The sequence below is a fragment of the Melanostigma gelatinosum genome, assembly GCF_949748355.1.
Source record: "Melanostigma gelatinosum genome assembly, chromosome: 15".
Classification (NCBI taxonomy): Eukaryota; Metazoa; Chordata; class Actinopteri; order Perciformes; family Zoarcidae; genus Melanostigma; species Melanostigma gelatinosum.
Genome location: NC_136648.1, coordinates 5,418,902 through 5,439,416, shown reverse-complemented (window position 1 = coordinate 5,439,416; position 20,515 = coordinate 5,418,902). Strand labels below are relative to the sequence as shown.

The window sequence follows — 20,515 nt, the reverse complement described above, 5'->3', positions numbered from 1 at the left end:
AACAAAAAAAAAAAAAGCTCGTGTTGTGTGGAAATTTTCGGGTAGCGTAGCCTACTGGCTGAGGAGAATAGCGGCAGCATTGCCTCCAGTGTGTGGCCCTCGCGATGACGTAATGCGGAATCTCTCCACTTGCGTCAGTGTGCTTCGGCTGCAAATGTTAAAGTTTGATACAAAAGACAAACGTGGGGAAATAGGGAAAGTTAAGCTGGTTTACTTCTGTGTTCGCACGCAGTTGGACGTGCAAATATATGCGTGTAGGATGTTTTATTTTGTTTCGGGAAGATGACGTCATCGAGATAAGTGGTTTTCAATAACTATTTGTGAATGAAAACAATATTCATTAAAAAAATATGACATTACATTAGAAGACATACTTTTTTTTAATAGACGATAGATACAGACTCGCTCATTTCTTTTAATTTCCTCCTGTGGTTGAACAATTTAAATTGAAAGTCATTGAACACATCCCTGAATATTTTTTGAGCTATGACCCACAACACTTTACTAATAGTAAATGAAACAAAACAATCTTAATATGGAGAGGTTTTACAACCACAAATACAAAAGGGAAAATGTATCCATCATGGGTTATATGAGCTATTTTGGTGTCTTACTTGCCCAAATGTTCTCTTCTACTCAAGTAACGTACAGATTAATTCATTGTCGTAGTGCTGTCATCCCAATGTGAATGGCTGCTTAAGCCTACATCTGACATGTAGGTAACACAAAAAAAAAAGTCCAAGACAATCAAAATAATCGATATTTTTTTGGATTTTAAGTTTGGATTTTAAGCCTATTATAATGAGGATACAAATACATACATGATAGAGGACATTACTGTCATTGCCAACAATGATCTAAATGAAAATAAAATAAATTCTTATTCTCTATTCTTCAATAAAAATGTGCCTATAACGTCACATGAAGCATAGCAAACACTCCTAAAAGCACAAACCTTCACTGCTGCTCTTGAACGCAACTCGCCCTCTCCAAGATCCAGCCCCTTGTTACTAGGCAACCCTAGTAGAAGATTGACAGCAACTTGGTCGGCAGCAACCAAGAAAACTTTATTGAAAGGCAGGTTTTTTCTTCTTTTTTTTACAGGTCAGCTGCAGCGTTGTCATGCAGAAGAACAACACGCTTCTAGATAGCGAACAGAAGGTATTCAAAGGTGTATTAATACACAAGTAAGTTGATAGTTGACTCACTTTCTGTGCCATGACAACGACCCCCCACGTGCTCATTAATATGTAATTAGCTCAGTTAATTAACCGTCAACTTAACCTCAGTTTAGAGAGCGAGATGAGTGAAGGTATCAGTTGCAGACCTCAACGACAGGACGGCATTAAACTGTCTGTATTTTCATAAACCCCATCAGAAGACTTTGAGCCATGCCAGACGTTGAGCCACTCAGATTCCCATCAAGGGAAGGACGACCAAGTCAGCAAGGTAAGAATAACTAGTTATACATTAGCAATTAAATGTTCTTTGTTTGTGAAATAGATCAGCGGTGACGTTACACACTCATCTTATTTGTTACTCTGAGTTTTTAAAACAGCAAACACACAGGTGTGTCAGGTGTGTCAGGTGTGTCAGGTGATGTCTGAGCTGAGTATGTACCCCAAGGTGCCTGTTGCTACTCTCACTACCTTTTTTGTTTGTTTACCTTTGGCCAGCATTGCTGTGGTGGAATTTAGATTTCATTATATTGTCGTGCAAAGACATGTCATGCTCATTCACAACTCAAAGTAACTGCTGCAAAATCAAAACAGTGAAGATTATTTAAGACCAAGATGATGTCGGTGGCAAAAAGTTACCTCCTGTACTCTATATTATTTATATCTACATATATTTTCTTACAGTAGTGAGTAGATATAAAGACAAGAAACAAACACAAATATATATGAATAATAATAATATGAATATAACACATTAGTTCTGTAGAATTGACAAAACTGTACAGAGATGTATCTTATATTATGTTTTATGTATACAGTTTTATGATAATTACCATTAAATATCTAATGTCATTAGTGAAATTGCAGGTGAGACTATTGTCCATCAGACTCACTTGGGCCTGCTCTGTGGCTATAATACTCTCTGTATATAATATAATATGATACTCCCTGCCAATATGATTTACAGCTTATTCGCCCCGCTGGTGACATATCGCCTCACCACCTTCCTACGACTCGCTTCTTTCTCTGTGTTTTATTCATCTAAACTGCTCAGCAACAGATGGCCTTTATTTCAGGTCTCCCCACAGTTCTTCCTCGACTGAGTCTGAGTCAGCTCACTTCTAGCCATTGTTCAATTCACGGATCGCCATTGCAAGATATCTGTTATCTCAAGCGGGAAAGGTTCAGTCGTCTCACACACAGTTCGTGACCTATTTCATACTGACTTGAGTACGAGTAGTTTGTCTTTAGGTTCTTGACAGTTTTGGTTGTATCCCCTAGGTGGTCATTTACACGTCTGACTGTTTTAAAGGGGCCGATCAACTACCCAAAACATGTGATGCTGTCTTTTTAGACGACTGCCAGGCAACACCAGACATCCCTTTTGGCCAGGCGGGTGTATGATGGCCTGGTGGTGCATGTTTCACCATCGCTTGTGACAATCGATGATGCTCTTGTGAGTGTGTTGCCTACGTTTGGTCCTCTTTTGGGTGGCGCACACTCAGGTTCACCATGAATCTGTGGGCGGACCCCTTTCTCCAAGGCTGGTACTCCTCACCCTATTAAGTTCAGCACACACACACACACACACACACACGCAAAAGTTGGCCCTCAAAATAAATTACTGGAAAATTGGCTAAATTAATTCAATTTGAAATGTCTTGCTGATTATGAACATCTCTCTTCCCCTCTGTCTTGTGGGCCTTGCAGTGAATGAATGCATTACTTCCACCTAACATGCTATCTTACACTGCAGCTTACAGTATAAGATTGAAACGATCGTGGATAAGAATTGAGAATTCATAACATAATATACATCTCATATTTGTGCTTGTTTCCTGTCTTTATATCTACTTTCTACTGTAAGAAGATTTATGTATATCGAGTACAGGAGGTAACGTTTTGACACCGACATCAACTTGGTGTGAAATAATCTTCACTCTTTTGATTTTGCCCAGCAGTTACTTTTAGTTGTGACTGAGCATCACATGTCTTTGCACGATAATAAAGACAAAAGATGAAGTCAGAATTTCTCAGACGTTGATCTGCACTGTTTGTTACCCATCATGTCAGCCAGATGGCGTCCTTTCACCACTAAGAATTGTGCCCTTGGGTTTGTCTTGAGATGTTGGAATTAGTCGTCTCTGCTCTGTCACTGATGCTTTATGCAACCAGAATTTTCCCAAATTGAACTTTCTCAAAGTAAAGTTACTGAAGTATAGGGTGAATGTTCCAGCTAAGGTCTGTTGTTTTAATGTTTGTGGCTTTGTGTAATTACGTAAAAGACATCTGTAGGTTGTTGGCTTTCAATTGCTTCTCTGAAAACAACTGTTTGTATGTGATGAACCAAAGTTGCATTAACAGATCTTAATATTTTGTCTGTTTCTCAAGATCAAGCAGATCTTCAAGCCGTCTGCTCTGGTAGACGTCGCACGTGTGCTTTGCTGAACAGTACCTTGCCATGTGTCAACAATGCTGTTTCCCATATCCAAGAGCTGAAGATGACGGTGGAAAATTGGTGTCAACAGGTAAACGGATGTCAGATGTGACGCGTGAGAGATTGTAAAACAAATATCCGATAGGAGTAAAAGTCTTATTTAAAAGCATTTCTTTCCTTTTTTGTCTTGTACCAGTCTGGAAAATATCCACCAAAGATCAATCAGGACAAGCATCAACACAGCAAAACTTTAAGGTGAAGTCCTCTCATGTTTTTATTTGTTATATTCAGTAGGATGTAAAAACACAACATGAGTTTAACTCCTTTTTTAACAGATTTCAGTCCAGAGACTCGGATACTGAGTCGGTGACATCTACGGAATTGTTCGTCGAAGGCATCGCAATTAGTGCCAGAGGTGAACCCCTTTTTCTATCATTTCGAAAATGTTTTTTCTTAGTTTTTCTCAAGCAATAGAAAAGCAAGCACTGTCCCAAAAGCCAGTGTAGATAAAGGAGCAACACATAAGTGTGTAGTGGGCACTTCCTTGTAGAAGCTCTCGGTTCAGTTTCTTGCAGTTGTGGCTAGTCAGTGTGACAGTAATTCCTACCAGTCCCAGTTACTGGTTCACATCTTTTGTCCACTGATAATTAAAAAGAAACCATCCAGTATCCACTTCTGCTAATAGAATACCATAGATGTTTAGAGTTTATGTTCTTGTGCACTTTGCAGTTGGTCAGATTATGTCAACAAAGCTTTGCAAATACTCGTTTACTTGCTGTTGCTTTTGTTATTGAGTTGAAAGTGCTACACGGTCCGATACAATGCACCAATCCTCTAAAGTTTGTAATCTGCTAGAAAGTTGTCCCTTATCGCCGCTATTGAAGAAAATAAATGATGTCCTCGGAGAGGTCGTGTATCTGATTGAACGGCTGGAGGCTGATCGGCAGTATGCAGAGGAAGCTCTCCACAAAGAGAAGAGAAGAAAAAGATTCTTGGAGAACCAAGTCGACAGTATTTCACTTTGGAAGCAACAAGAGCACTCTTTTTTAGTCCGAAAAGGTCTGTGACTAAGACGTTGGTGTCATTTCCTCATGAAAATATCATGATGCTGTTTCTTCAAAACAATGAATACATGTTTGAATTTATTTGTCACTGTTGCTTTTTCTCCAGAGCACGAGGCACGCATTGGAGAAATCACTGAACTGAAGTGGCAGCTAAACGTGGAGAGAGAGAAACTTGACCAATGCTCAGGAGAAACTGCCACACACTGAGGTGTGGAACCAGAGTTTACACGACGACATCAACTTTGCCAAAAAACAAATTCCCATCGTAAAAGAGAACCTGGAGCGAGAGAGAGGAATTATGAATCAAATCAACACCGCACAAGCTGAGGTAAACTCTAATTCATTTCATTCTTATGTATGTAACCACAGAGAAATAACACCAAATAAGGTCAATTTTCAGATTTGCCTCTTCCTCACACACGAGCTCTTTCTCACTCACTCACCCACTCGCTCTTTTTTAAATCTATTTTAAATCCACAAGTGGCATGGCACTAGGGATTGCAATGTTCGTCGGTCTATTGGTCCAGTGTTTGTCCAACACATTGGTCGAGTAAAATCATTCCATTTTAACAAATGACTGGATTGCCATGAAATTTGGTAAAGGCATTCATGGTCCCCAGAGGATGCATCCTAAAAACTTAAATAAGTCCCTGACTTTTCATTTAGCTTTTGTCCTTCGAGTCAGAATGCATCAAAGTCCAATGACCGGATTCAGCTCCACTGTACTTTGAGTTGCATGCCTTCTTACGAATATGCCATAAAAGTGTGTCAATAGAGAGGAGGGTGATGGGGAAAAGATACAGAAACCTCTGCATCTTTATGGTTGCTGGATGAAACACCAGACTGACTCAATTAGCACAAATTACATGTGTGTGTTCATCGAGTCATTGGCTGTAACCCTGGGCTTTGATATTCAATTGTTTACCTTTAATTTATTAGGGTTAATAGATAGGCTTCTGGATTTTCAAATATGTGCCAAAGCTAAGCAAAGAAATGTAAAAAAACAACAACTCACTGTTGGCTTATAGGTGCAGTTTGGGATTCATATATATTGATATATTGTCTTTAATATCATAACCTTTATGAAATTCTTGTGAAATTAAGTACCATGATCTCGCCCCCTTCTTTTTTTTCAGGCTGATGAAGTATACTCAAAAACACAAATGGATCTCCTACTGGTTGAGAAGGAGAAAAAAAAGATGGAGCTGCACACCAACAAGGAAAAGACGTCACTGGATTCTTTAATGTTGGTGACAAAGAATCAGCTGGGTGACAAATTGTGAGTATCTAACTGCAGCGAAAACAGACCATCAAAGTAGTACAGCTGAGACAGGAGACCTCTGTCATCAAACAGTTGTAATGCATAATGAGCGTATACAAAGTATGTACACCAAGTATCTGACTTCTATTTTAAGGTGGTGGCCTCTGTCCATCTGTTCTTTGTTGTTTCCAAATGCTTTTATTCTGTGATTTCGTGAAGGTTTTATGCACTGTACGCTATCAAAGTACAAAGTGAAAACAACTGAAGTCAAATGTATTCATCCCTTTTGCATACTTTCTGATAACCACGCAGTCCTTAAACATTTCATCTGTAATTGCTACTTAAAGCATTTCTGTATGTGGGATTGTGCCACTGAGAACAGTGTGGCTGTCAGGAGTCTGCTGAAATCATATGAAGGACCCCTCAAACAAAGATACGGTCAACCGCTGCTATAAATCAGTGTGCAAGGTATATTAAACTGCACGTATCCATAGCAACAATACTCCTGCTTGATGCTGCATTACCAGATGACGAGCCTCGCTGTAACGGACCGAACCGTTTCATTTGACAAACGATTTCAATATACAAATTTTGATGTACAAAATGAATGTCGTTTTTTTATATTTCTTCTTTGATGCTGACTAAGTCAAAACCAGGTCATGGATCATTTAAACTCTCTGAAGGGAAAAAAATCAATACAGGTTTGATTCCTTAACAATACCTTAATTAAGGATGTATTTTCCTATTCAGTTAAGATAAAATAAGATAATCCTTTACTCGTCCCACAGCGGGCACATCTGCAGTTAGACACGAGTAAAAAGGAGAGTGCAACAACAAGATGCATCAGTAGACGCTAAAACAAGTGTGATAAATAAGTACTCAAACAGGAAAGATGTAATAAATAAGTAAAGATAAAAAATATATGTATAATCACAGACGGACTGAATGGTTGAGTTCACATTATTGCACATGAAAAAGGAAACGTAAAATGTTGAAACTGCACAGAATATTGATATTGTACAGTGGTATACCTGGATGTTGATATTGCACAGTGTTTGGTATGTGCACTCTGTTGGGAGCAGTGTTGATTGAGCAGTCTGACAGCAGCTGGGAGGAAGGAGCTGCGGTATCTCTCCTTCTCATGCAGCAGCTGAAGCAGTCTGTCCCTGAAGGTGCTGTAAGAGTGTCCCTGCATGGGGTGGGACATGTTCTCCATCAGGAAATGATAGTGTAGCCATCATTCGCCTTTCTCCACCACTTCCACTGGACTGAGGGGGGATCCCAGGACCGAGCTGGCCCCCTTAACCAGTTTGTAAAGTCTCTTCCAATCAGCGGTCGAGATGCTGCTTCCCCAGCAGACCACTCCATAGAAGATGGCTGATGCCACCATAGAGTCGAAACAAAAAATAAAAGGTCTTCAGGAGTGCTCCTCGCACCCCAAATGTCCCGGGTCTCCTCGGCATATACAGCAGATTCCAGTCCGTCCCTTTGATGGAAAGCGCATTTGTTTTGTCTGTCCTGTTCAGTGTATTGTTGAGGTGATCACCCAGTTATCATGCTGGTTTGTAGATGATCCTTTCGCAATATAGCGAGTATCATGAGCCGCTTGTGTTGTGATACCGTCGCTTAACTTGTATTATAAATGTATTATCTATAAAATTGTGTGATTCCCGACCCTAAGTGAACTCTGGATTTCAAAAACTGCCTTTAATCCGCCAACTTTAAGACAAAACTGTGTTTCCTCTCCAGGGGAGATTCAAACCAGTTGAAGATGCTCGAGGAAGGTCTACAGGCAGTAATAAAGAAAGATGATCGCACTTACAGGAGAAAAGTGTGCAGCCGCAACACAACGTTTCTCTGAAATGATGGAGCTCGAGGAAACTGAAGAAGACCGCGTAAAGGATATTGTCTTTTACACAAGTAGTCCAGTTCATGTTTGTCTCCTTTTATTACAGATTCTGCCAATGAAACTTCAAATTGAGGATGAAACGCGAAATAATAAGAAATTAAAAGAGAAAGTAATTGCACTACAAGAAAACGTTGAGAAAACTGTAAGTATTGTCACAAAAGTGTTTAAATCATGTAAAAAAACCCCATTTCTTCATGACATCGGTGCTGCTTTGTCTACTTATGTGTGTCTTGATAGTTCACTGGGTAGAGCACATAGCTGCCAGACTACGATTGGGCTCTCACTGGAGCTATGCATGCTAATAATGTTTGAAATCATGACTCTGTGGGGTGTTTTGGATACGTGCATCCACTCAGTGGCACACTGTATGTCGTGTTATCCGCAGACACGTCACGGGGAAGCAGAGGTTTCCTGCATAGAAGAGCAGCTCCTTTCAAAACGTAATGCTTTTGCAGCTCTTCGTACAGAAAACATGGCGCATGAACAGAATGTGGAAGACTACAAGATGACAACTTCAGAGAGGTACAATATCAAAGCCAAAACAATGCGGGAACATGTAACATCACCTGTTTGGTATTGCTATATATACAGTGGTCAGCAATTTATGTGAGCTCACCATTACTTTTCTGTGTGATTTTTGTTAGCGAGGAGGCAATGAAGCAGATGCATGAGGAGAGGAAGCAGATGCTCCAGAAAATCATTGACAATGACGAGGAGTGGGAAAAGGCCAAGGAGGAAGTGACCCGGGTTGTAGCTCAGCACACTGTCACCCAGACTGAACTGGAAGAGCAGGAGCAGCTCACCTCCAAGGAAGAACAGAGGGCCGGGGTCAGTGACAACATATGTACATGTTGTGTGTATACTGCACGGGTCACCGTTTGTAGGGAAATGTGAGATAGCAAATGTCTTCTTCGGTGTTATTTGGGTCTCTCTCGATGCTCTACAGGATGAGATTGAAAGCTTGGGGAAAGTTCTGACAGGTCAGATGACCGGCCTGGAACTGCTGAAGGTAAATTCAGGAGGCGCTTCAGAGAAGGAAAATGTGACACAAACAAAGGAGATTTAAATTGAAATCTTCAAAAATATATCCCTGTATTTTTGCCGACTTCTTCATTTTTCCGTGGAACACTTTGATTGTAGATGATGAAAGATATGAAGAGGTGAAGCTTCACAAAGCACAGCCGCAATAAAAATGGAACATTATACGTTCCATAAAGATAGTTTTAAATGCCTGGCTGTATTCAATTGCACCATTTTATACATTCCCGCACCCTTTACATTTCCTGTTACTGCTTTTACCTCCTGTAAATGTTTGCAGCCTCTCAGATAATGGCATGCTGCTTTGTGTTTTCTATTGCATCAGGGTCAGTGTGCAAATACAAAGGAAGAACTGTATCAACAGCAAAGGAGCTCAGAGCTGACGAACCAAGAACTTCAGAAAGAATTTGAAGATGCATCCACAGCGACAAAAGAACTGGAGACACACGTTGTGGTAATAATACAGCTGAATAATTATCATCTCAGTCTGAGGATAATTGTACATTCATAAAAAAGCAACAATTTATAAAAGTATAAATCATCTGTATTTGTGACGAATCTTTTGTTTGTATAGAAAATCAAGAAATTGACCGAACATTTGGAAAAGATTCAGAGTGAACACAGGAACACAGTAGTCAACCTTGAGAAGGAGAAACTCCAATGTGACCACCTGAAAGCTGCTCGGGTCAGAAAAGAAACATAAACGGTGGCATAAAGAATTCCTCCCGAGTCAGAGAACAGTCGCAAAGTCAGGTTTACTCTGTAAAGCTCATTGAGCACAAAGCTAGTCCCAGCGATTTATCATGTCAATCTTTTGTTGAACAAAATAATCTCTCTCTCTCTCTCTCTCTCTCTGTCTCTCTCAACACTTTGAAGAAAACACGGTTTCAGCATAAATGCAACTATTTGTTGACAGGATCTAAACGCTGTCGTGTTCAAGAGATATGACGACACGCTGGGCAGGATCAGTGACCTCGCGAAGAACAGCGAAGAATACCGGGATGCTTCAGACAAAATGGAAGAAAGAGTCGAAATCATGTCAGAAGTCACCGCAGAACTTGAGTAAGTTAGTCATACACAGCAAACACTCAAAATAATAGTTCCTAATTGGGACATCTGGGCCTGGCCTACTGGCTGTCTCAAGCGTTAACGTCAAAGCTAAAAGCTTTTCTTTACAACACTTCCTACTCAAATGTTTTTTTAGCTTCGCTTTTAAATAGCCTTCCTTCTAACTGGATGGTGAGGTTTTGTCCTTATCTTTTGTACATCTTGTCTGTACTTTTTATTGTGAATCTTTTATCTTTACTGTATGTTTATTGTTCTGTAAAGCACTGTAACTTTCCCCAGCATATGAAATGTGCTACACGAACAAAGCTGCCTCACCTATAATAAAATATGGGATATTATTGTTGGGGAATACTCAACCTTTCTTCAATATCAGCCTTTTTGAAAGACAAGGCACTCATAATCAACCTCTTCTCTGAAAATGTTTAGTATATGTGATGATATATTACGTTAAGCATTTCTTAATTAAATGCCTGGCTTTGAGTATAAATCTACAGGCTCCCCCAGTGATCATATGTGCATGATGTTCAAGAATAATAATCGTCTTCTTTTGTGTTTGATTTCACCTTCCAGGAGGGTTTTTGATGTGGTGGAATTCAAAAACAAGTCAGCTGCACTCGTAATGAGCACCTTGCCGTCTGATATTAATAACTGCCAACAACGAACACAGCGATCCATGCAGACACACACCGCTCATGTTACAGCACGACAGAAGGCAATGGAAGACGACAAGGTAGCAAAATGTTGTTCGGTATTACTTTCTGCGAATACACGACTCTGTTTTGTGTCAAATACTGTGAGACAAGCTGTAGAAAAAAAACATCTCATTGTTTATTTGTGTGTGGATTAGTGTCAGCACATTGCTTGTCACAATACTTCCCTTAAGACGCAGAGAAAAGGGCTGCGTGCAATGAAAATTACAATGCTGCTCCTATTTTGTTACCTGTAGGCCAACGTTTTCCACAGCAATTTCAATGCACGCATATTGTTCACAATATCAAACAAGCATATGATCTGTTTTTTTTATATACAGCAGTGTCAGAAATAGGCTCTTGTAAGAGCGTAGGTACACTCTGCACAGAATGGCTTGTGTTTGAACACTCCTTTGTAAGAGAAACCTCTATTTATTGTAAGGTTTTCATCTGCAGGATTATCAGCCCCAGCCAGAGCCTCTTTGCTGATGGGGGTTTCACATGGCTTATCTAATGTGAAATCGCCATGTGGTATATAGTTTCATTAAACGGTGATCAAGAATGCATTAGTTCAAAACAAGAAAAGGCAATGGAGCTTAAGCCGCCATGCATCCAAGTGCAGCAACTTTAAAGAAGTTGTTGGCGTGAGACAATTTAAGAATTAGAAGTCTTCCTCATAGACACAACTCCCATTAGCCAGATAAAAGTTAGCCATGCAAAAAAAAGGGTTTAGTCTCTTCACTTGACGAAATAAGATGAACAACAATACTCCTCACCAAATACAAAGATCAGAGCCCGAAGAGCGAAGGAAATTGGTCACTTTAATCATTGAGACCAATATAAAGCACACATAATGTCTGCATTAGCATAACATAATAAGCAGAGTGTGCATTCAGAAACCACAGTGCATGAAGCAGAATGGTTAGACGCTTTTAGATATTTCTTACAGAAGAGATTTCTTCTGAAACTGCTGACCTCGTACTATACTCTCATAAGCTGCTGTAGGTCGCAGCTCCTCTTTCCTACAGAATACAGGTCAGTAAACCGAACATCACGATGGGAGATAGTATGTGGCCATATTAAATACAAGGTAGTTATTTCTAAGCTACGCATACAGGGTCTATCGAGGGCAAATGGGTCGACTTGTTGGAATCCGTGGTCGTCTCTATTCACCCCATGCAGCATCTGAAAGTGTTGCGTCTTCCGTACACGCACCTGTCTGGATTTGATCAGGGCTCGTCGTTTGGCGAGCACAAAGTAAACAATGCAAACTGCCGACGCTATCAGTTTCTTACGGGCAATGAAGTGTAATTTGTCCCATTTACACTTCACAACAGCATCAGATGGGCTTTGTCAGTGCTGCATGGAGTAATTAAACCTGAAATCAATAGCAGGCATTTGTCATGTTTACAGCCCCTCTTTCTGCTGGGTTAAACTCATCACTTTAGTGCTGTTCTGTTTTACTGCAGAGACACACTTCATTATGTCTGCAGGTAGACTTGAGCTGTTCACCAGCCACGTGCACTGTTGAAAGGAAAAGAGGACATGCGGAGAGACACAAACTCACTGTGATTTATTTGCTTGATTTCCCAGAATAGCGTCCATTGTTGTATCCGTGCTACTTATATTGCCTTAATTAACAGCACAAATTATAAAAGGCGTGTATTGTATTTTACACACACACACACACACACACACACACATCTTACAGCTCAAGTATCTTCTTAAAGGTCAGTGTGTGTTACTGTACAGTATGCTCAGTACTGTATATTGACTCTTCACTTCCCATCGTGTCTTTGGTGTCTGTACATGTCATGAAAACATTGATCTATGCGTTCATTCATCATGTATTTTACATCTCTACTGAACATAATGTAGCGTCAGCAGTTGTTCTTCGGCCAGTGTCGCTGTGTTCTACTACAAACATATTGGTAAAATGATCATCACGCTAACACAAATCCATTTGTTAATTCTGATTGCTCTCGTTGCCAAATTTCTATTTAAGTGTGAGAAGCTCCTGTATTCAATCCTTGTTACTTTCTTTTAGTGTATTGGTGACAGTTCGGGATGCATGAATCAGACACACCGGATCGCTTTTGAGGGCCGATTGTGACCTTACTAATCTATTGATCTGGTGTTGTATTAAATATGGTTTCTTTTCCAATGTCATTATAAAATCCAGTCTTGGTGGTTATTCATAACAGCCACCAGTATTTAAGTTTAATATAAAAATAGATATCTGTGCCATAGATATTGTGCTCAGTATGTGTGTTATGTGTTGATGTTTGTTACTATTATTCCTATACTAACATGTTCTTTTGTCTGTCTTTTATTTCTCTGTACGTTAAGGTAACAAACAGTATTAAAACACACTGTAAAACCTAGTGGGGAGCTTTTACTACAGGCCCGAAGGGTTTCCTTCCTTTGTTCTTATGTACTGTTGTTGCTTTTTTCTTGTCACTTCCCTTTGTGCTAATGAACTGAACTACAACTAGAAACACATTATTTCCCTTGACCATCTTACCTGAACCTTTTGTTTTCATGTGTTTGTGTAGGTAGCGCTAACAATTGCACTGAAGGAGAACAAACGGCTGTCAACTGAGTACGAAGGTCTTGAGAAGACCCTCACGGAGGCCGAACAAGAGGCAGTGTCTGCACTGAGCGAGAAAAACCGCGCACATAAATCTTTTCATTTTCACACACAGGTACGCTTTATATATCCTTTTTGTTATGTTCACTGCCACCCCTCTCCTCTGGCCCTGCTGTCTTGTGTTCTTTGCTCTTCTCCTTTGCACCAGATAGCTCTTCTTTGCATGGGCAGTATATCTCAGAGGGCTTTAGTTTGGCACCCAGTGAGGAGGTGTCTGCAGCAATCTAATAATGATGAGATAACTTGAGTGGAGGAGGATGATGGATGTGACATAATGTAATGATAGCTATGTAGTTTTGCCACCAAGGGGAGTAAAGAGAGAGGTTGATGGTACATGTAAATATTATACCTTCCACATTTTCTTGATTTTTCTAAAGCAGCCATTTTTCTAAAGCAGCCAGAGGTGAAACGGTTTATTATTACACATTTGCCTTTGCTCACCACAGTCACACACACACACACACCATTGGCTAGGGATCAGCAGCACAGGTTAGGATCAGACAATGAATGTGCCTTCAGTGCTAAAATAGCACGAGGTCTTGACTAGTTGAGGGAGACAACTCGGCGGCATTTTACTGTTTAATCCATATAGTTTCTGACACTATTTAACCGGAGTAGAATTACACTGACAAGGATAACACCAGGAAGAAGCCGCGCTGCTCCTGCAATGAAAAATGTCGATTTGTTCCAAAAAATGACTAATACCTCCACTTGAGCAATTCCTCATCTAACTGCATGAATGTTATCAAGTGAAAAATGCATGCAAAAATAAAATCCTGTGGACAGGATTTTCCACGCTCGTGATCAAAGCCTGATTTTCTTTTACTCCGGATTCAGCCTTCACCATTCTTGTTTGTTTCAACTCCACACTTGTGTAACGACAGCCTGTCGGCAAGTGTTTTATGCCTGAATTTAGTTTTTTATAACAAGCTTATAATCAACAATATTTCCGAAATGTAGATCACATTTAATCTGATTCATACAGGAACATTCAAGCCCCCTCTTTCAAATTTACAATTATCCTTTTAATGTTTGAATTGCATGTCCCAGTTAGTACATATATGACTCAATGTGATTACCATTTGTTTGTCACTGGAGGCAACAAGGTAAATGCATTTAACGTTGTCAGGATCACTTGAGAGATCAGAGCATTAGAGTGTGTGCGTGTGCGTGCGTGTACATGAGAAGCCTCACATTTGTGTGTTTGTAGAGCCCATAATCTCTTTCATTATATTCAAGTGAGGGACACAATGAGTCTCTCTTAAGTGTCCTTGAAATATAATCCTGACACCAGGCATTCCTGACATATCGTTCAAATGACAAGTTTAAAACCACCCGTACGATTCATTTGAGATACAGCATATGTACACCTGAAATAGAAACTGGCATGAAGTACGGTGAGGTTTCTACTAGTATACATGCATTTCCTTGCAGCATGCTTTTGCATCTAAAACTACAATAACAGAGTCGACTCATAGCTGTGATTTAACGTTTTTCCAAGCCATCACAACATAACCCACAGTTAATATTCACATTTTAAATGCAGGTTATAGTTCTACCCTTAAAGCGGCCACTATTTACTCTCCAAAGGTTGACACTTTGAAATACAGCCACTAAGCTGCTGCATTCGTGTCAATCGTGTTACGTTATCTTTGAAGTGTTGTCAACCATGTACCTTGACTGTTAGTGATGGAATGTAACGAAGTAAAGGAAGTACTTAAGTACAAATCTGAGGTACTTCTACACTGTTAAAGGTGAAACTACCCTTTTATAACGTCGTTCAAATTAGCTCCCCCACAGTAAAATGCTGCTTACATTTAATCCGATAATATAATATGTATAATAATCACAGGGCCATTTTCTGCAAAAGTACTTTTACTTTTGATACTCTAAGTATCCTTTGTCAATAATACTTTTATCTGAAGTGACATTTTCAATGCAGCACTTTAACTTGTAATGGATTATTTTTGATTATAATTTACGACTTTTACTTCAGTAAAGGATCTCAACTCTTTGTCCACCACTGATAGTAGTTTGTTATTTATTCTATATTTATTACAATTGTCACCGACGTCAGCTGCAACACAACAATCATCATTATAACAGATGAGATATAAAAAATGTATCAGACAAAGAAAATGCCGATTGCAGCTTCAATAATACAGATACAGATGTGTTTACTCAACAGTTTCATTCAAGCACACAAGTGTTGCATGTTTTGTGGTTTGTGAAGGCTTTGTATGTTCGTAGTGGAGGAAGTGTGTCCTATTCATTCATTGTCCAATCAAGACACACGTCAGCTGGTTTATCGAATATTAGAAATAAACATTTTTCTTTTAAAAGAGAGAATTCAGCAAAACATTAAGATATTTCTTCATCAGAATTCAACAAATGTGAATACATTAAAATAAGCAAAATTCCCATTTGTAAATGAAAAAATGAATGATTAACTAGCATCCGATAGCACTTATACTCTGATAGAAATCCTCTCGATGTGTACGTGTAAGCATTGCTTTGCTCATGTAGAGGCTCTCAGCTCTTGGCTTTGAACAGGGAACACCATAAAGAGCATTCTTGTTATTGTCTTTCCTTCAGGAGCTGATGACTGAGCTAATTCGCTTTAGTTTTCAATGCACTGGGGAACACATTGCCAAGCAATGATAAGCTTTGTAGGAAGAGTAGAGAGATGGAGGGGGAAGAAAAGCAATGGCATCTATCAGAATTTAAACCTCTTTGCTTGAAACTGTGTTCAAATAATAAAGCAAGCAGCATGTCTTTCCAAGAGACTAGGAATAATTTCTGGTTTCAGTGGGGGGTTCATGACTCTGTGTGTATGTGTAAAATATGTCTTGAGGGGATTGGTATAAAGTTAAACTGGGTGAAGTAGAAATATTTTACTCATCAGCTTTGCAGTCACAGAGTTTGCCTCGGCTAGAACAAAACTGCTGAAGCATTTAGAGAAAATTAACCCCCCATCCTGGCAGCCAGATGTGACTGGATTCTGATGAGTGCACACGAGTGGGCAGAGAAACCAAGAGACTGTGAAATTCCTGTCAGGCCCGTGTACTGCAGAATGGGCTATTGACTGCTTTCTCTATTCCCCTCCATCATTCTTCTTGAACACTGCCATTAATTTCCTCTCCTGCCTTACCAATTCCTTTTCTCTGCCTTCCCCCCCCCCTAGCTCTCTTTGTTGCAGAAGAGGATGCACAGAGCTTCGGTGAAATACTTCAAACAACGCAGCCTCTACAGCCAGGCTGAACTGGACCGGTGCCAGGCTCTCTCTCAAGAGACCGGCCAGAAAATAAAAGCAGCCCAGGTATTTGTACATATGCATGTAAAACACGCGGGAAAACAGGACAAACTGTCACCATTCATTTAAATGGCAAATCCTTCTATTCAACTTTTTCTCCCAGTCTAGGTATTCCACCAGAGGGAAGCGTATTCTTTTGCATACTACAGTAACTCCATGTTATGCGTGGCATTGTTTGAGCCTCATCCGGCTCGTCAGTTGCCTTGTGTCTTCTTTGCCAAGCGAGGGCAGTCAGGCAAACATCCAGCGAGGCTTTGTGCCTCACTGCTGTGCTGGAGTTAAAGACACTGTTACATTACATTCTATACATTCAGTCATCAGATCACAGGCTGACGTGATGGATGATGTGTCTGCTACAGTGCCGATGCAGTGACCCCGTGTCTGAGGCTGCCTCTATAGATAACTCTATATACACACAGCACTTTGTGTTTGGTCACATCGCATTAACATTTGAGCCCGTTTCCTGTTTAGCACGGGTGTTATTCTGACTTTGCGGCTAATTCAGAGTGAGTTCGTTACAACGCATGGAGGATATCATGCAGCTTCTTCTTTGTGAGCAGAGTAACCTTCGGTCCGTCTTGCAGAAGAGTGGCGACATATTCTTACAAGGTTGAGAAGCAAGGATCTTCAATTAGAGGATAATCGGTGTCTAATCTGTGCTGTGATGTGAGATGAGGGCAAAGCGGACGGCGGGACAGTGATGAATCTTTATGAAATATCCTGTCCAGCATTACCGCAGAGCCAGGTGGCACGCAACCATACCATGGAACTGCTTCCACCCGTTTTACTTCTTCAGTAGGGCATCACAAACCCCTAAGTGGCCATGTTTGTCAGTTGCAATCTGTTGTTTTTGCTGAAAAGAAAATCCCTTTTTACTTTTTTTTTGTTGTTCACCAAAATTCATCAGATATGCTGGAGTCCAAATATGCTCAGATTTGATTAGAGTTTTTCCAGGGGAGTAGTGGAAATAACTATGAAGTGGTTTCCTCCTCCTCCTCCTCCTCCTCCTCCTCCTCCTCCTGCTGACATGTTTTTCTGATGGGTCTGGTCCAGACATTACAGGGAGCAGCCATGTCTCAGTGGCCCAGCCTCAAAAGGCCCCAGCAGATCACAGCTCAAGGCAGGGAGGAGTGGGGCACAGGGGGAGGAGCTATCAGAGAGCCGCAGAGTGTGAAGGACAAAAGAGCTGGTGTATTCAAGCGCACCACACCGTCACCCGTCACAGCTCAGCGCAGGGTCCATCAGAGCAGGCAACACTCACTTTAAACAGGGTCCTCATGAGCAGTCCAGCTCAGCGTCTATCCTCCAAAACATACAACCTTTATGAGAAGAGGAAAAAAAAAACAACCTTTACGAGCAAGAATAAACACACAATCTGCATAATTGCTTAAATATTAAGATCTTTGAATGTGATCCTATCACAAAGAAATGCATTCAAAGAAATGTTGAATTTTAGTATGTCACTACTAAACACAGAGATTCACGATTGCATGATACATTATCAAAACACTTTGTGAGAAAGAAGCGAAGAAATCAAAGGAATCTGATACCGGTTGTGACTGGAGTTAAAGCAGGCTGAATCCCGACGAGGCCTAGACTAATCCATCATGTCCACTTAACCCCACAAGCAGAACGTAAGAGGGGTCAGGTTAGCGCTTTCACGGCTAAGGCGTGCTTGCATCAGAAGCCAAATGGCAGTTTGTTCAAAAGTAGCTTGAGGGGAGGAAGGCCTAGGAACCCTAGGGTGGGCGAGTGGGGAGGGAGTTGTGGGGGGGGGGGGGGCTGTCATCCTGTTACACTCCTGCCAGAACTGGCAGTTCAGCTTTGTGTTCTGCGAGTTTACACTAGGGATGGCATAATTGACAATGGCTAACAGCGGAGAGCAGTGCAGAGCCTTGTTGAATGGCCAGTAATGATTGGAGCAGACGCCCACTGCCCCAGTCCCCGGGGACTGTAATCTAAGATCCTGTTTCTGATATAATTGTTAGTCAGAGAATTTCTGCATGGCTAGGCCGGTTCAGATTCCCAAGCTGGTTGACAGTGCCAGGCAGTTTAATAGAAAAACTGGATGCTGAGGTTTTTAAAACAGAAGAGCACTGAACCTGGACGTGGTTCACCAGGAGCCCCTTGTTCTCCTTCCTCACAAAAATAAGAACGAGATGGTAACTTTACTTCCACGAATGTAGACTCACCATCAGCGGTGTGTGTGGGGATGCAGATAGAGCGAGCAGTTTGTGTTATTGCCTTTCTTAATTAGCTTGTTTCCATTTGTTATGTTCTTCAAACAGGAGGGGTTGTCAGCAGAAAGTCAGCTCATCTCTGCGTTCCTGCAATCCTCGACAGATGACTCTACTACCACTGATGATGCCGGGGTGAACAAACAAGCCAGTCCAGGACCGAATGAGTAGATGCCTTCAGTTCAAATAGCAGTGTAATTGGACATTCACCTGTACCAGACAACTTACTTACTTACCCTAGCACGCTTCACTATCCCCCCCCCCCCCTTTACTTGCAGCGAATCCATAACAATGAAACAGGTGACTTTCATGCTGCTGTCAGGACTGATCTAATTTTAGCTGGGTGAATGATTGCAATTGGCTTTGCCTCATCAGATAATTAATCTATGTCACCATTAATTGGAAAAGAGAATAATTACAGGCAGTGTTGACAGAAATTCTACGCTTCTCCAGATTCCAAGATCTAATTACAACTAGTGACCTTAACTAGCACTTAGCACACCTTGGCCACCTTGACCGTGTCCATGTGAAGACCACTGTCTCCTGAAAAGACCCCCCTGTTTCTGTCCGCGCTCCTCCACTCTCCGAGAGCTGTCTCCCTCAATCACTTTTCAATATTCAATCTTAATTTTCGTGGAAGTTTAGCATTTTCAATGAGCTGGAGATGAATGATTAATGAATAAATTTAAATGCTTCATTTTGTCCATGGATCATTAGTTAAGTCCTTTGTGGGAAGGACCTGAGAAAGGAGTGAAAATTATTGAGACATTAGCCTGAAGCAATCCAGGGGTAAATAGTGTGCACGAAAGGATGTTGTGTGCGCACGAGGCACTGGCTTTCTAAAGAACCCTGGGGAAACGCTGTTTTCAATTTGGAATCTTAACCCAATCACATTTAGTGCTCATAGAAAATAGTTTTCATGTTTCAACAATGACATACTAATGGTACACAACACTCCATATACAGCAGACTTTAAAAGTCACATGATGAATGTTTCTGCACACAGAATAGTCTCATCTGACTTATGACATGCTGTTAATTTACATATAAAAATAGCAATAAGTCAATAATAATGGTCATATCATTGTATAAAGAGCACACGTGCTGTGGATTCTCTCGAGGCCGATGCTCTTAGACGGCTCCTTTAGAAATAGTGCTGCCCTCTCCTTCTGTCTGTCTGGTTGATAGAGATGCTGTTGTTTTGTTGACACGCTGGATGCCTCAAATCAATGATTGTTGTTGTTATTAAGTCGAACTGGAACATTTTGAAATACTTTTGGCTGAAAGAAAAAGTATTCACACGTTCATACGTGTCGTCTCTTTTACCTGCAACAATTTAATTCAGATTTTTTTATTCGGTTTTCTGTAGCTTTTAACTTAAATATACCATATAATTCTAAACATACATAACAGCCTCAATGACTCGCTCGGTGCCACTAGATCTCCAAAAGCACCTCGAGGAGAGAAATGTTCAGTTGGTCTCATAATCCTTTGTGACGACATGGCAATATCTTAAATGGAAGTGCCGCCCCAACACATTTGTCGACTCTCTTTGCATCTAATCAATCCCCCAAATAAATGAAAGTGAGCCACAACTAGATGTCATCACATTTATCTGCTGCCGTGCCTCAAAGTGCACACACCTAAATGCTGCTACTCTAAAGAGGGTGG

General features: G+C 40.7%; 1 protein-coding gene across 1 annotated transcript; it reads left to right on the top strand.

Moving 5' to 3' along the window:
• Nucleotides 1-1,109: 1,109 nt before the first annotated feature.
• ccdc178 (coiled-coil domain containing 178) lies at nt 1,110-17,873 on the top strand (the record flags this gene model as incomplete). The annotated part of the gene is given in 20 exon segments (XM_079285830.1): nt 1,110-1,187; nt 1,379-1,449; nt 3,570-3,706; nt 3,812-3,870; nt 3,951-4,030; nt 4,471-4,674; nt 4,786-4,859; nt 4,861-5,007; nt 5,816-5,958; nt 7,745-7,835; nt 8,235-8,371; nt 8,494-8,677; nt 8,796-8,858; nt 9,213-9,341; nt 9,462-9,572; nt 9,804-9,949; nt 10,526-10,685; nt 13,200-13,349; nt 16,479-16,613; nt 17,661-17,873. Coding segments are annotated over 19 exon segments (2,421 nt in total). The 5' UTR covers nt 1,110-1,187; nt 1,379-1,391.
• Between the last annotated feature and the right edge of the window lie 2,642 nt (nt 17,874-20,515).